General features: G+C 48.7%; 2 protein-coding genes across 2 annotated transcripts; one reads left to right on the plus strand and one right to left on the minus strand.

Annotated features, from left to right (window-relative positions):
- Positions 1-1,824: 1,824 nt before the first annotated feature.
- Positions 1,825-11,705, plus strand: F5891DRAFT_1255076 (uncharacterized protein; the record flags this gene model as incomplete). The annotated part of the gene is made up of 6 exons (XM_041369972.1): positions 1,825-2,134; positions 2,186-5,235; positions 5,290-5,364; positions 5,427-8,066; positions 8,119-10,027; positions 10,082-11,705. The coding sequence occupies 6 exons, from the start codon at positions 1,825-1,827 to the stop codon at positions 11,305-11,307; spliced, it is 9,210 nt and encodes a 3,069-aa protein (XP_041220144.1). The 3' UTR covers positions 11,308-11,705.
- Positions 11,706-13,467: 1,762 nt separating this feature from the next.
- On the minus strand, positions 13,468-13,995 carry F5891DRAFT_961374 (uncharacterized protein; the record flags this gene model as incomplete). The annotated part of the gene is made up of 3 exons (XM_041375809.1): positions 13,468-13,639; positions 13,696-13,814; positions 13,867-13,995. Coding segments are annotated over 3 exons (420 nt in total), but the record flags the coding sequence as incomplete, so codon positions are not given.
- Between the last annotated feature and the right edge of the window lie 1,822 nt (positions 13,996-15,817).

The raw sequence follows: 15,817 nt of genomic DNA on the forward strand, positions 1-15,817 counted from the left end.
GCAACAGACAGATCACTACGGAAGTTTGGTTCTAGGATGTACACCATTTTGAGTTCTCTTTCGAAGACGATATAAAGTACGAGTCTTTGTCTTTTGAATTCACAGCTACTGGGTGACTATCCGTAGGCTGAAATAATGCGGAATAAAATAAGATAGAATAAAAAAGACCATATAAGGAAGTCATGCCGCGATGCCGCTGTTCATTTGCGTCGGATGTTCAAAACATATTATTTTGAGGCTCTTACAAACTCTAAATCTAGAAGGGGGGGGCCCCCCCCCCCCTTACAGATTAATCCAGATTATAAACGACGGATTAAATCCATTTTGGGCCACTACGCCTAAGCTATCTGCTGACTAATCCAAAACTTGAGGTCCGCCTGACACATGTTCAGCATGGCGAAGGTCGCCACCTAGTCCAAACATTTTCCAATATACGCAGTCCCATCCCTGAGGTCCCTGGCGAAGTTTTCAGCTGAAGTTTTAAGATTGCTCTCAGCAGACGACGCCGACACGTACCACTGCGACCAGCCAGGGTACGAGGTGAGCAGTGCCGGCACCATTCTCTCCCTATAAGTCTAGACTTGCGAAAACAACTCGTTCCCCAAGCTACTGCGACTGTTTTTTAACATTAAAGACTTATTTTACTGTGTGTACTAACGTATTCCTGCAACCACCACAGGGTCGTTCTACTAACTATGAACATCTAGAGTCATCGGGTGACTCGTGGTAATGAACGCACGATCACTGTGACTTGCATACAGCACTTGCCATGGGGTATTTCAATGTGGGTCAGGAAGTAAGTGGGCACGACAAAGGTACAGTCGCTTAGGGTTCTGGGTTTTGACACGATCAAGTCGAGCTAACTCTATTCCAGCGACGAGGGTAGCTGCTAGCATCCTCGCATCTTCTTCGTCATCGAGAAAACCCGTCTCTTCTCCGTCGTTCACCAGATTGTGGTACTGTAGTAGCAGGTCGTCCATTGCAGTTTTGACCGAATTATTTTAATCCAGATGCGTTACGGTTGTGTTTTCTGTACATATTAATTTTTGCTAATATCTTTCAAAGTCCGTTATAATCTATTCCGCATTATTTTGCCTACGGATAGTCACCCACTGATGGGAAATCTCAGATATAATCCTGGAGATGTTGCTGTGGCATCGCACCTATGCTGCCGTCATTGAACAACGCATACACGAGGCACACACTAGTATGTTTGGCTGCATCTGGAAAGACGTATAAGATTTTTTAGGGGGGTAACAATGAGGCATTTCAGAGTAGATGGCCTGGAGCGGCGCTTAATTAATCCTCAGTTCCAAGGATAGTTCTCCGAACAAAATCCTCGGTGCGGTTCGTGAAACTGAATTGGTTTGGATGAAGGTGAGGCTGTGGGGTATATTACTGCGATGGACGGATGGAAGGTGATCCAAACGGAAGGGAGTTCCTTATCAAACCCTTCAGGCCTGCATGATAGTTCAAACGTTCATGGCGCACGCCTACATATGCACAGCTTCAGGCCTCAAGGTCACCTCGTGGCCAGCCTGATCGAGTGGCCTACGGCAGAAATTACAACATGGCCGCCCCATATCAAAAAAATTACGTAGGCTGGGTGGTTACGAGTCTAGCCTCGAGGCCTCAACGCTCATATCGATGGCACTCTTCAGATCTCATGTGAAACTTCTGTGATGCATTGTACTACACAAGGCTTCTCGGATCCAACCCTAGTGGCTCGGAGGCGCGAGGATCAGCGCCTACTAGGGGTCCCTTATTAGAGTGGCCAAATTTCACTGTCAGTGGCGAATCTCTTTCTCTCATCCCATTGGTAATATGGCTCATTATACAACAGTAAATCGTCTTTCCAAGTCAGAAGATCAATCTAGTCTTGAATATATCATCAATCACGTATTTCTCCCCCTCAAGTTGCCACAAGGGAGTGACCAGTCCCTTGAGAACGACCTGGTCTTATCTGAAGCAGTATTCGATGCTGCTATCACGTTCAGCGACCAGCTACCGTCCGATAAGCTGCGGCTTTGGACGAACATCTTGAAAATGCTCAACAATCTTAAAGATTCAATCAGATCCAGCGTCATGTCTGCAGAGGAGGTCGAACATCAAATCAACACTATGGAAACTGAAAGTCTGTTGTTTTCATTTGCATTCTTTTTCTGTACTGAGTATCAATTTTCAGATGTACTTATATATATGATTCGCGCGCAAAACGCTGCGGTTGTCATGAGAAAACTCGAATCCGAAACTATATTCGAGTCATTTGAGGTCTCTCCTGACCCCACCGCAGTGATGGGCGCAAAGGGAAAGCTGATATGTTTTTATCCTGGACCTGCCATCACAGTCCCAGACATGAACATTGACAACGCTACCTTTCCCGCCGAGCTGGCAAATTTTCTCGTTCACATGGATCAAGATGTACTCGATGCAGCAGCGACGAGGACAAAGGCTAACTGTACTGTTCTCGAAGAGAGAGACACCACGCATCCACGATATATCACAGAGCTCCTGACCGGTATACTGCGTGGCCTCGGGAGCATCGCTGATGTTCCTCGCATCCGCAAGCGCATCGGAGATGATGTGCTGTGGGACAGCGCGAAATTGCCGTGGAGGCGGTCTCCACTTTGGCTTGTAATTCGTGTTGCCTTACAGACGACTCTGGAGCGCAGTGCTCTCGGACGAACGACGTATAAATCGTTCATGCTGTTCTTCATGGCAAGGCTCGTGACCCTTACCCTCGACCATGACTTATCGAACGACATTCTACACTTCATGTCGACAAAGATTGCGCGCCGCCTTTTCAAGCTGGGACCCTCTTCATCTCTGGAGTTATCGCAGATGGTCAGTAAGATTGCCGGTGATGTAAGGAGCGTCCTAGAGGAAAGATGGAGATCTGTTCAGAGTGTGCAACGGGCCTCGCCTCTTTGGGCTCCCAAGACCCTCCGAGTCTTGCGAGATACTCATCTTTCCTTGAACACGAGCCGACAGTACATATACCATGCTTTGCAGAACCAGCATTCCTCCTCCCGAGCAACCCCATTCAATCCCAGCCACCACACACGCGGGACAATCAATAATTTCCTTGACACCGAAGCTAGCTTCCTGATAGCTGCCCATGCCGCAGAACCGTCTCTTACACTCGCAGACTTCGAGACCGCTATTGGATCAGGGATCGATGACTGGGTGGCGCGCATTCCACGCAGGAGTGTCGATTCCGCATGCGTCTCGATTGAGGCGTGTGCCTCTGCATACTCTTCGAGAGCGCTTACAGCTTATAAAGGAAACCCAGAGAATTTGTCTATCATGCTTCTCACCCTTTTTGAGCTCTGGGTAGCAATGGATAAAATCGTTGTTGGAAAAATTCCACTCCTGGCAGAATACTCTCCCGAAATCCCATCGACGCTTTTGGATTGCCTTTTAATCCGCAAAGCTTCTGTCCTTGATCGTTTGAAGAAATTGCACACCTACCTGAAAGCTCGTCATTGTCAGGCTTCCAGCGGTCTGTCGGTATTTACCAATGATGACGAATCGTTCGCGGCGCGATATTTTCACCAGTCATCCGAGCTGCAGAGTTTGAAGGCTCGTATCGAGGCGGATGGTCGGAAACAGCGGCAGGAGAAGTTAACCGAACTTCGGACCCTCCACAGAAGGTATCGTGACCTAACGACGCGCGCAGCAAGTTTAGAGCACGAATACGGTGTCAACTCCCGCGGCTGGGATTACCACAAGCACTGGCAATGTGAAAAGTGCCATGTGGAGAACGATATGAATTCCATGGAAATTACAGTCTACGAGTGGCCGCTACCAGCGCCTGAAGAGGAGGCGATTGTGGTGGTGTTCGAGTTAGCATGCCCCATTGCGTTCGACATGTGGAGATCCATGACAATTCATGTTTTCGTCGATGTCTGCACTCCAGAGCAGATTCCCTGCATTCCCCCCTTCATGACACTGCCTGAATATAACGCCTTGAAGCAATATCGCACGTGTCATCCAAGGCAAAGGCTCACTTTGGCGTCGGAAGCCAAACCTTTCTCCAGATCTCATTACAGCGAGATTCGCATTCCCACGCCAAACACCGAAGTCTGTGTGAACAACGGACTCGATTTTTGGCCTTTCGACACAACGACAGGCGCATGGGTGGAAGATATACCGCTACAATGCGATGTCACCAAGTTGTGCACTTTCCTTCTTCCGAAGGGACCATATGATGGTTTGCAGCAGTACCTTGCAGGGACATCCCACACGTCAAACCAGGTCATGGCCAATCAGGCAGATTGTCACAAAGACGTGACCATCCACGAATTCATCGCGTTCGGAACCTTGCGGAGTGGACCGCATTTGCAATGGATGAATGTGCTGCGTGAACTCCATGCAAGGACGCTCAATTTTCGACGTGAGGAGATCCATCTTCTGTTGGCCCAAGCTGTCTCACAGGCCGGCCCATTTTCGTCCAACGACGGCCTTATTTGGCATGAGGACTTGAACAGCGTGCCCTTCCTTATTGCACTACTTGGAGAGCTGGAGGAGTTGATGGCGAGCGTCGAAGGAAATTGGTTGGAAGCTGTCACGATCGACACTATCATCATGCTTGTGTGCCGCGTTTTGTCCTCGACTCAGGAAGAGAGTGTGAAAAGTCGTGGACACGCGCTCCTTCGAAGGATACGAACTGCGACTTTTACGTTGCTGATGCAACTATCAGGGAAAATGCAAGCCAGCAACGACGAGGCGGTCAGCCGGGATTTGCAAGGGCGTGTTCGGGATATGGCAGTCACCTGTCGTAGCACTTTCGATGTCGATGGGAACGCTTCACTGCTCCTGACGTCGAACGACGACATCAAGATATTTGTATATTGTGCGGTCATGCTTTATGACAACACTCCAAGCCAACTCGACAATCTTTCACGATATTCCAAGCTACTGCTAGAGCGAGACAAGAGATGTTGCCACGCATTAGAACCCATTATTCGTCAATATGTAGAGCAACACAGGGAGGGCCTTGATTGCGCAATAGTCAAGATTTGGGACAGCTACAGACCAGGAACTCCTTGGAGGGCACTTAGGGCTCCGAATTCTCGTTGGCTCATGACGCAAACTGCGCCTTCACATTCCCAATTACCACAGGACGTGCACATTGATTTGATCAGCGGATGCTTGCTTATCGATGGGAAGCAGTTGGGCAGGCTTCCTTCAAAAATAGTGCAACATCCCACTTACCGATCGATCTTCGGCGGTGTGAGTCTTTGAAAGTCGTAGCTTTGTTGGCACAAGCTCACTTATCAACTATAGCAAGTTCTGGACATCATTCCAGCTGATATTCGTGGAATGGAATATGCGACGCGCGGGAACTTCTGTGACCATCAGGTCAGTGGTCAGTCTTGTTGTCATCACTCAGTAACTAAAGGTGCACTCGTTTGTTCCTGAAGGTGTCTTTCGCTCTCCTTGACTCAAACGATCTCATCATCCGTGCGAAGCATATCGAACATGACTCACCTATCCTCCAACTCATTCCAAGCCACAAATTCGTGGAAGACCTGCCGACCCCTTTAGTCGTGGGTCATACTCATTGGCTTAACCTGCAGACGAACGAAATCGAGATTCGTCCAGCAGGAAATGCGTGGAAAGTTTCATCCGACAATTGGGTCTTGCGATTTGATGTTTCGGGTTCCTCGACGGCACAGAATTCCAGTGGTGCCACCCTTGTCGACATACGCAGCCAAACGTGGGACATGATCTCCAAGAGGCTGCGTCCCCTGGAGGATGTAAACTTCATCATGGTCACATGTAACCAAGCATCCAGTAGCACTCCCTCGTTGAAGGCTGATTTGCCTCGATATGGCCTCGAATTCTTCATTGATGATGATGGAGAATTGCAGTCCCGTAACATGCGCAACATGGTCGTCGATGCCATTCAGTCAAGTGGCACCATGTTAGGATTGGTCAATCAACTCATCCTACGCCCGAAGTTGCAAGTTGCGGATGAGCATCCGCGCACCGTCATCATCCCAGATGGTCATATCTCATACTCCGCTGATGGTCACCATGTCCGCGTCACCATCGCTCCTGAAGGTACTCGAGTGACATATCAGTCGTACAGAGTTGACACAGATCTATGCTGCCTCACTGGGAATGTGGGTCTCACAAGTAAGCTCTATCAGGCGCTCCTTCACGCTGTTACCAGTGGCTGTCTTCCTGATCCCCTCACGGGTCGAACGGGGACAGAGGAAGCGTTGCATCTCTTAAATTCCGCAGCTTGCCGATCGTTTATGAAGCTTCGCTCTCGTGACACGGACCTTTTGCGCGAGATCAGTTCTCTGTCAACTAGGCGCGTCTGGTACCCTATTCATCTTCAGAAGATGCAGACAATCTCGTGGTCATGCCTTGCGCCCCTTGCACAGCACCATGGTTTTCATCCAGCCGCGAAATCTATCATGGATTACGGAATGAAGCTTTCGACTTTCTCAGAAGGGTCCGCAAACCTTCAGGAACTTCCACGATTCACCAATCACCTTCTGGAGCGTGCCTCAGTTCGTGCCTCAGCAATTTATCCTGATCAGTTCTCTCTTTCACTTCCGCTCGGTGATACAGATGTCATCTATGCTTCACGCGATATTCCCGACAAGGTCGCAGAAGAGAGAGCATTCCAAATCACCTTCATGGTGCATCAGTGGTCACGCAAACTTCCAGTGCAACAGAATCTCCTTGATCTGTTGACTCAGTGGCAAGAGGTCCAGGGCATTGGCGAGCCGCTCAGCTTGCAGTACTCCAAAGACTGGCTTCAACCAAGTTTCCCTGATGTCTTCCTTTCCGCGTACGATTGCTGTCGTAGGGCTACAAAGAAAGACATACCTCGGCTGGTGTTCACCCTGGCTTCATTATCATACAGCTTGTTGGATGATCATGCTCTCGTGCCAACACTCCTAGCCTTCGCCACCATTCCCAAAATTCGCAGCCTGGGAGACCCTCCGAAGTTCACCTCCTATGATCTCTCGAATGGTTTTATGCTGTCCGATACGAGATTGGACGACATCATCAGTTCGTGCTCCAAAGATTACGAAAACAGCCAGGAGAGACAACTACCTGCAATGCACGGCGAAGATGAAAAAACTCTAGGGAGGCGTCGTTATTCAGCTTTCGAAAACAGATGTCGCTCTGAGAAACAAGTCATTCTCAGCAAAGTTCAGAATGCCTGGCCACGCGAAACTCTTCCGGCACTTGATACACTGCAAGCGAAGTGCTACAATCTCAAAGAATTGTCAGGGAAACTTTCCCCAGTATTTCGCAGCTGTTGGCGAAACCGTTGTCTAAAGCTACACCTGGATGGCCTGCAGGAGACGCTCAAATCATTCTACACGCCAAATCCTCCTTCGAAACTACCCTCTCAATATGATCTCAATTCTTACCTTGAGGACTCGCATGTTGCATCACCGGCCTCATCTGTTGATACCAAGTACCTGTTCAATAGAGATCCGCCTGTGACAAGCATGTGTTGGTCTTCGCAGTTTCTGCCCAATGCCAATCAGAGAGATTTGGTATCTTCAGACTCCCGAGTTGCAGCAGGGTTGCGACAGCTGATCGACGATTTTCGCACACGAGGAAGTGACAAGTTTCACTGCAAATATGCCGACGATCTGTACAAGAGCATGTCGATTTACTGTCACGAAGATATTGTCGCCCCACCAGATTCTACGCCATACACAATGGAACTACTGCTCGAGAACCATTCTCTCCATACCCGGCAATTCCAAGACTCACTTGCATCTATTGCACACACCCTCTCCCCCGCCTCTGCTGCTGAGAACACGTTATATAATGCTGGATTATGGCCTCGAGTTACACCAAATTTCCTTTTCACACGCATGGCTTCTACAGCAGGAAGTCATCTGGGGAAGGCTTGGCGTGGTGCTCTTATCCAGCTGTCGCAGATACTTTTGCAACTGCAACGCTCGCGAAGGCTGTTGGTCTTTGCTACTAACAGAAACTGGGTCGAGTTCTTCAAGGAGTTGGAGAGCGAAGGATGCGTAGAATTTGATCCGGAGCTGTACCCTGATTGGCTCTTAATACAGGTACGCTATAAAGAAATAGATCATGAATGGTAACTGATAGTGTCATCCTCAGATTGAAAGTCAGTTCTTGGCACGGCCGGTCCAGGTCAAGGTCGCGCTGGAGATGATGTCACCATGCACAGGAGGAAATACTTCTCTCCAACTGAACATGGGCGAAGGCAAATCCTACGTTATCGTGCCCCTCATAGCAGCCGCAATTTCTGATGGCCACAAACTGGTCCGAGTAATCGTGCTGAAGTCGTTGTCGGCTCAGATGTTCCAACTCTTAGTCGAACGACTAAGCGGCCTCGCACAAAGGCGCATTTTCTATATCCCATTCTCCCGCGCACTCTCTATCAACCCATCGAAGGTGCAAATGTATCGTGACTTGATGCAGGAGTGCATGGATACCAAGGGAATCTTAGTCGTGCAACCGGATCATATTCTGTCATTCCAGCTGATGACTGTCGACCGTCAGCTTTCCCCTCAGATTGAAGCTGCTGAAGATATGCTGCAGACTCAGTTTTGGCTCCACAATCACACACGCGACATCCTGGATGAAAGCGATGAAATTCTGCACGTCCGCTACCAGCTGGTGTACACTGTGGGTCTCCAAAGGCCACTTGAAGGTCATCCCGAAAGGTGGACAACAACGCAACAAGTGTTGAGTCTTGTCGCGAAGCACGCCGCTCGGCTCATGAGTGAATTCCCGTCTCATTCAGAAGTGTTCACTCCTGAGCATGGAGGGTTCCCCTTTGTTCGTGTCCTGCACTCGACAGCGGGCGAAACATTAGTCCAATGGATCGCAGAGGATGTCATCAGTAGCGCGCTTGAAAACATCAGCTTCGATCAAGCATCTCCCTATGTGAAAGAAGCTGTCTGCTGCTTTATTGCAACTGAGAAGATATCCAACGCTTGTGTTAGCACAGTGAAGAATTACTATGGAGACACTACGGTCTGGCCAGGCCTCCTAGTCCTGCGTGGATTGCTGGCATGCGGTATCTTGGTGTACGCCCTCAAAGAACGTCGCTGGCGCGTGGACTATGGCCTCACCCAAAAACGAACGAAGCTAGCTGTGCCATTTCGTGCAAAAGACATGCCCTCACTGCGGGCGGAGTTTGGCCACCCAGACGTTGCTGTGACCCTCACGTGCCTGTCATACTATTATGGGGGTCTCACGCTCCAGCAGTTGATGTTGTGCTTCGAGCTCCTGCTCAAGCAGGATAATCCTACCCTCGAGTATGAGTCTTGGGTTGCTAGACTTCAGTGCATCCCAGAAAGTCTGCGTCAACTCAATGGAATCAATACGGAATCCGCAGAGCAGGTCCGTGACCTTCAACGACTGTTCGAATTCAACAAGGCGGTCATAGATTTCTACCTGTCCCGAGTAGTTTTTCCCAAGGAAGCAAAGGCATTCCCCAGCAAGCTCACCTGCTCCGGGTGGGATCTCGCTCAAGAGAAGAGACATCTCACCACTGGCTTTTCTGGTACCAACGACAATCGTTATCTTTTACCAAGCTCGATGGTGCAGCATGACCTCGATTACCAACGCAGCACGAATGCCCGGGTCCTGGCGTTCCTTTTTCGCCCAGAAAACAACTGCTACAGACCCATACCGTCTGGCCAGAAGATACAACATTTCATTGATACCTTAATCGCACAAATCCCCGAGGTCCGCGTGCTCCTGGATGTTGGTGCGCAGATGCTGGAATTGAAGAATCAGGAATTGGCCGAGACATGGCTTCGAGGCAAACACGATGCCCAAGCCGCAGTCTTTGTGAACGATGACGATGAAATTGTTGTCGTCAGTCGGGATGGGACAGTAGAGCCCCTTGTGTCGTCCCCCTTTGCCCAACAGCTTGACCAGTGTGTGGTCTATCTGGATGACGCGCATACCAGAGGAACGGATGTCAAGCTTCCTTCTGGCTTCCGAGCTGCTGTCACGCTTGGTCCGAAAGTCACGAAAGACCGCCTGACACAAGGTCTGTGATTCCAGAGTTCATGCATATAAATTTTGACGATAACCAACGACACAGGATGCATGCGAATGCGGAAGTTGGGCAATGGTCACTCGGTGATGTTCTTCGCTCCGACGGAAGTTGACCGAAACATTCGCTCAGCGACTCAGAGGGCTGATACAGACCGTGTCGACGTTGCGGATATCCTGCACTGGGCAATGCTCGAAACCTGTCTTGATATCCAGATGCGTGCATCACACTGGGTTCAACAGGGATCAGATTTTAGTATACGACATTCCTCATGGGCTAAATTATCACGTACCCCCACCTCGATCTCCACCCTGAAGACCGCCTGGTTGCAGTCTGAGGAGCGTTCATTAGAGGATATGTACGCACCACGCAGTCCTTTGCAAATATCCCACGTTTGGGCTGCAGACATTCGAAAAAAGTGCAAGGAGCTCGGAGTTCTGACGGGACCAAAAATGAACATGGATGAGGAACAAGAAAGGGAAGTAGTCCACGAGGTGGAGAGAGAACATCAAGTTCAAAGACCGTCCAAAGTGCAACCTGCAGCTCAGAACTTGCATGCGCACGTTCGTCAATTTGTCGAGACCGGCCGAATTCCTAGAAAGTCCCCCGCATTCATTCCGGCGCTATCCAGCCTCGCCAACACTACTGCTGAATTTCACGAGGCCAATCAGTGGGCGCAAAATGTTTTAGTCACACTTGACTTCGCTCGTACGGTGGAGACTGTCCTTACCATACAGAAAGCGGATGAATACCTGCGGCCCGTCAATTGGATCGTACTCGGTGACGTTGGAGTGCTGGTAATCATGAGCCCGAACGAAGTGGATGCACTGCTGCCTGATATCCGCAACAGCAAGGCAGTTCAGTTATGCGTATATACCCCTCGGACCACAAACACAATGAAGGCATGCGATGATCTTCGACTCTACCGTGTTCCTTCGACGTCACATCTGACATTACCGGAACCGCTGATTTGCCAGCTCAACCTTTTTGCGGGTCAACTCTATTTCTCCAGTTACGAGATGTATCTCCGCACTTGCAACTTCTTAGGCCTCAACGCGCCGGATTTGAGGGACATGGACTTGATAGCCGACAGTGATGGATTCATTAGGAAGAATCGCCCTTCTGCTCGAGCATCGTGTTCGTTTAAGCGATCCCAACTTCCTCCGCTGAAGGAGTTGTTCGGAATGAGAAGGAAAGGTATGGGGTATTTGCCAACTCACCTCGGAAGGATGTTCAATGGCCGCATTCTGACCGAGGGGGATTTTCCCGACTGAGTGCCAGGTTTGTTTAACGTAAGTTTTAGCGCCTTTCTGCCAGGGCCTCACTGATTGCAATTCTTCATCATGATGTAATTTTGTGACATTCTTTGTGAATGTATTTGTAGTCGAATTCATAGTGGATCTGAAACGCTATACGTCTTGCTGCGTCATGTACCCTCATGTCATTACCAAATATTATATCTCCATTATCCTCTTCACTGGTCCGTTCGTTGTTTCATTATGGTCGGTCGGTGAAACGGTGGTGGATCAGCAAGATCGCCCTGTACTTAACAACGAGAGCGCTTGAGTAGTGTGAAACCGTGCTCAGCGCAGCATTTGTTTAAGAAAGCCACGAGCATAGACAAGTATTGAGGATTGAGGATCAAGTGCCGAGTTCCTGGGGATGTGTTGTACATATGTCCCACCTCATGAAGCGTAATGGAGCGTCCGATAATGAAACAAGATTGACTCGTTTAAAGCACAAAACCGTAGTGGATGAAGCAGGAAATATGATACAGTACGACGACGAAGTGCAGACAGCCACAGGAACGATGAGACGAGAGAAAGTGTCCAATCAACAGACCCACAGCGATCCTGAGCATCCAAGGAATCCAGCATTTGGCCTGTATGGCAGTGATAGTACGTCGCAACGTCATTCCAGTAGCCAGTGGAGTAGTTACGACTGCCTCTCTATGGTTGACCATTTGTATGAATAGGCATGCAGCAAAGCCAGCTCACAAGACGGGCGTGCCATCCAGTAAGGCAGTGGGAGGTGGTTGCTGTGATAATGATGGTGTGTTCTGGGTTGCTGTGTGGTATGAGTATTGGGTGGCCGATATGAGCTAGTAGCTGGCTTCTTTCTTGCGTGATAATTTCTCTGCGCGGAAACGAGTCAACGATATAACAAAAAACAGTGGAAGAGAAAAAAAAACGCACAGGCTTTCCTGCTGTATATAGGACCCCGACTACAGGCGGCTCGCGCATCTCGATGTCTGATCTATCTTGGCTGCGCGTACCAGAGACAATGTTTCGAGTCCAACTGAGAGGCCGGGATCTGGATTGGGCGCCACGCTCAGTTGCCCCATGCAATTTGGAGCGGCGCCAGAAAGAGGGAAAAGGATTGAGCGTGCGTTGACGTGGTGCTGGAGTGGAGTGGTTATGTGGCCCATGAGAATGGGATAGATAAAGGCGCAACTGATAGCAGATTGGTCGAAGTATCGAACAATAGATAGAGATCGCATGCATTATCCTCTCGCAGTGCATCATCAAAAACCCTGGAGGTATTCGAGGAGCACTTTCATCTTTGGAGCTGGTCGCAGTGCAGCATTAACCTGGGGGAGCAGATCCACCGTCAGTGTCATCGAAAATAAAATGTATTTGAGCTTACAATATCTGACGGAAGGCCAGCTTCCTTGAGGATAGTAGAAACATCCTATGTGTAAATGTAGCCATTGGGACAGCTAGTGATGAGAAACTTTCCATCTGCAGCAAAGGTCGCAGAGTTCAAGATGTCTTCATGGCAAAGTGGTATCCTGAGGTGTTGACTAGTTTCGAGGTTCCATAGTCTTACTATCTGGTCCCGGATTGATGTACTTGCGAGGATGCGCTCACTGGGAGATAGTTACTCTAGGGGAGCTCAAAGTTGAACGTTGAACGCCCAACGCCCAAGCCCAACGCCTAACGCCCAACCTCGTGACCTATTTAGAATAAATAGAAATAAATACAACGCAAACCAAACACAAACCCTAATAAACCCTACGCATTACATCATCGCCCCGCGCGAAATAAACAAACTTATATAAGCAAATCTTATCGATAAGCATCGTTGTCACTGAAGGTGATCAATACACTACAGCCATGGCTCGTACAAGTCTACACCACCAATATCTACAAAACTATATCCTGCATATGATATTACGAAGCATCCTTCAGCCACCACGGACCCCAGAAGAGGCTGCCCATGAATTTGACCTTGATATCTCTTGCATTCTTGCTATCAGGCACTTTCATTATCTTCGAGAAAGACCCCCAATGCTCAAAGCTGGCTCACTTCACCTTGCATGGGAATATGCACAAAATCCAGCACACCATTCACGCTTCATCAACATGCTCTGTGTTTCACCTGAAGTCTTTCAGGTCATCCTTGGTTTAATCGAAGATCATCCTATCTTTATATTACTCACCCCATATGCTCCTGATGTGCATCGGAGTCGAGTCATCTGGGCCAGAAGTAGGGACATAGTGATTGAAATGCTCCTCGTCAGGTTCATCTCCCAAATTGTCATCTTGGAGGCCCTCGCCTGTAGTTCTGAGCCGGCGTGCATGATGCTTGTAACGATTGACAAGGCTATTAGCAGATAGATAAATTAGCAGAGATATAGAAATTTCATGCCAGTCACATACTAGTCGAACCGTTTCTTCACGCGGTCCCCAACTGCGTCAGGGTTGATGGCATACAGGTCCGCAAGGATAACAGATCCAATGCGCTTGAAGACTGCAATCTTTGTATCCTTTGATGTATTCTGGTGGTATTTCAGCTGCAGTACCAACAAGATGAAATAGGAATAAGCTTACTTCGTCCTTTTTTTTCCCAAGTAGCATCTTCCTATTCTCTGCTTTCTCGGCCTGAGCAAGGAGCAACCAAGTGAGTGGTGTGGTCCATTCTATGTCACCAATAGGTGGTCCTGCTGATTTCTTGGATCGTCAGGCCATGGTCCACACAGTTGGGAGACGAGGCAAAGGGGTCCACACAGTTGGCGAGAGACAAAGTGGAAGCTGCAGAACGGTGGCAGCGTTTCGGCGCTGCCTCGTTGATAGCACACGGACAATGATGTAATGCGTAGGGTTTGTTAGGGTTTGCGTGTGGTTTGCGTTGTATTTATTTCTATTTATTCTAAATAGGTCATGAGGTTGGGCGTTAGGCGTTGGGCTTGGGCGTTGGGCGTTCAACTTTGAGCTCCCCTAGTGAAATGGTACTGTTGACGACAACGAAGGTCAACAGTACTAGTCCAAGTGGCTGTGTCAAATTTCATGCTTCCGAATCGGCAATAAGTGTTTTTTCATTCGATTACTAGTATCCGACTCAGAGCTAGTTCGGAAACCCATGTGAAGTCAGGTGGAATCAATTTGCAGTCGGCAAGCATGGTTGGCACGCCACCCCGAACGGCTGACTTTCAACCTTGCTTGCATCGTACTACTACTGTTATCGCATCGATAATCTTAAGGATCTTGACAAGTGTTGTATCTCTACCAGCTCTTGCTGCGCATTACTGTAACTACTGTTCTCACTACAATGACACATCCAGAGATCCAACAACGCCTCCTTCACTATGCTAAAATCCTCATCAGCATCCTGATATGTGCTACAGGATCCCTACTACAATCTACCTACTCCAAAGACCCGGAACCATACCACACATCCATTCTCTCTGGTGAAGGCTGGCTTATGGAGCTTCTTACTGGACATCCGGAATGCATTCGATGCGAACTGGGTATGCATGCACATGCTTTTGAAGCGCTCATCTCTGAGCTCTGTAACTTCGGTTATGTTGACTCCAAGTTCATCTCGTTGGAAGAACAAGTCGCTATATTCCTGTATACTAGCATCACGGGTCTGACTACCTGGCACGTTGGAGAGCGGTTTCAGAGATCGAACGATACGATTTCACGGTGAGCGCTATTATTTTTTGATCTATACAATACATCTAATATTTCCTAGTTATTTTAAAAGGATTCTACACATATTCTCGTCCCCCCCGTTCTACACTACCTACGTCCACTTACCAGACGGCACTTCGGTCTCAAAAAAAATAAAAAACAACCCCAAATTTTGGCCATTTTTCTGTGATGCTGTTGGCGCACTCAACGGAAGTCATATTCATGCGTCGCCCCCTGCCTTCGAACGCACTGTATACCATAATCGCAAAGGTTTCGTTTCGCAGAACTGTTTATTTGCTTGTGACTTCAACCTCAATTTTATCTACTCTTTGACTGGGTGGGAGGGTTCAGCTAATGATTCTCGGATTTATGAGGATGCACATGCGCATGACTTCCACATTCCACGACAGAAGTACTACCTAGCGGATGCAGGATTCCCGCTTTGCCCTGAACTTCTTGTGCCATACCGTGGTGTCCGTTACCACCTCGCGGAGTGGGGCCGTGCAAATATCAGGTATGTTTTTCTAACTTCTTCGTTTCTCTAACTTATATTTTGATGGCAGGCCCGTCAATAAAGAGGAGCTCTTCAACCTACGCCACACGTCTGCACGAAACATGATAGAGCGCATCTTTGGTGTCCTAAAACGCCGCTTTCGCATTCTCCTTTTGGCACCAGAGTACCCCCTCGACACTCAAGCACGAATTCCTGCTGCATTGTGTGCAATCCACAACTTCCTACGCCTACATGATCCCAGTGAGGATGAAGAGTCGTGCGGCGAATCATATGTGTCTGAGAACCCTGATTTTCAGGGACAAGCTGATGACAACAACAACAACGATGAAGAAATGAACGACGATAGTGGTCATG

The sequence above is a fragment of the Suillus fuscotomentosus genome (genome assembly GCF_016647785.1).
Source record: "Suillus fuscotomentosus strain FC203 chromosome Unknown F5891scaffold_78, whole genome shotgun sequence".
In the NCBI taxonomy this organism is placed as follows: domain Eukaryota; kingdom Fungi; phylum Basidiomycota; class Agaricomycetes; order Boletales; family Suillaceae; genus Suillus; species Suillus fuscotomentosus.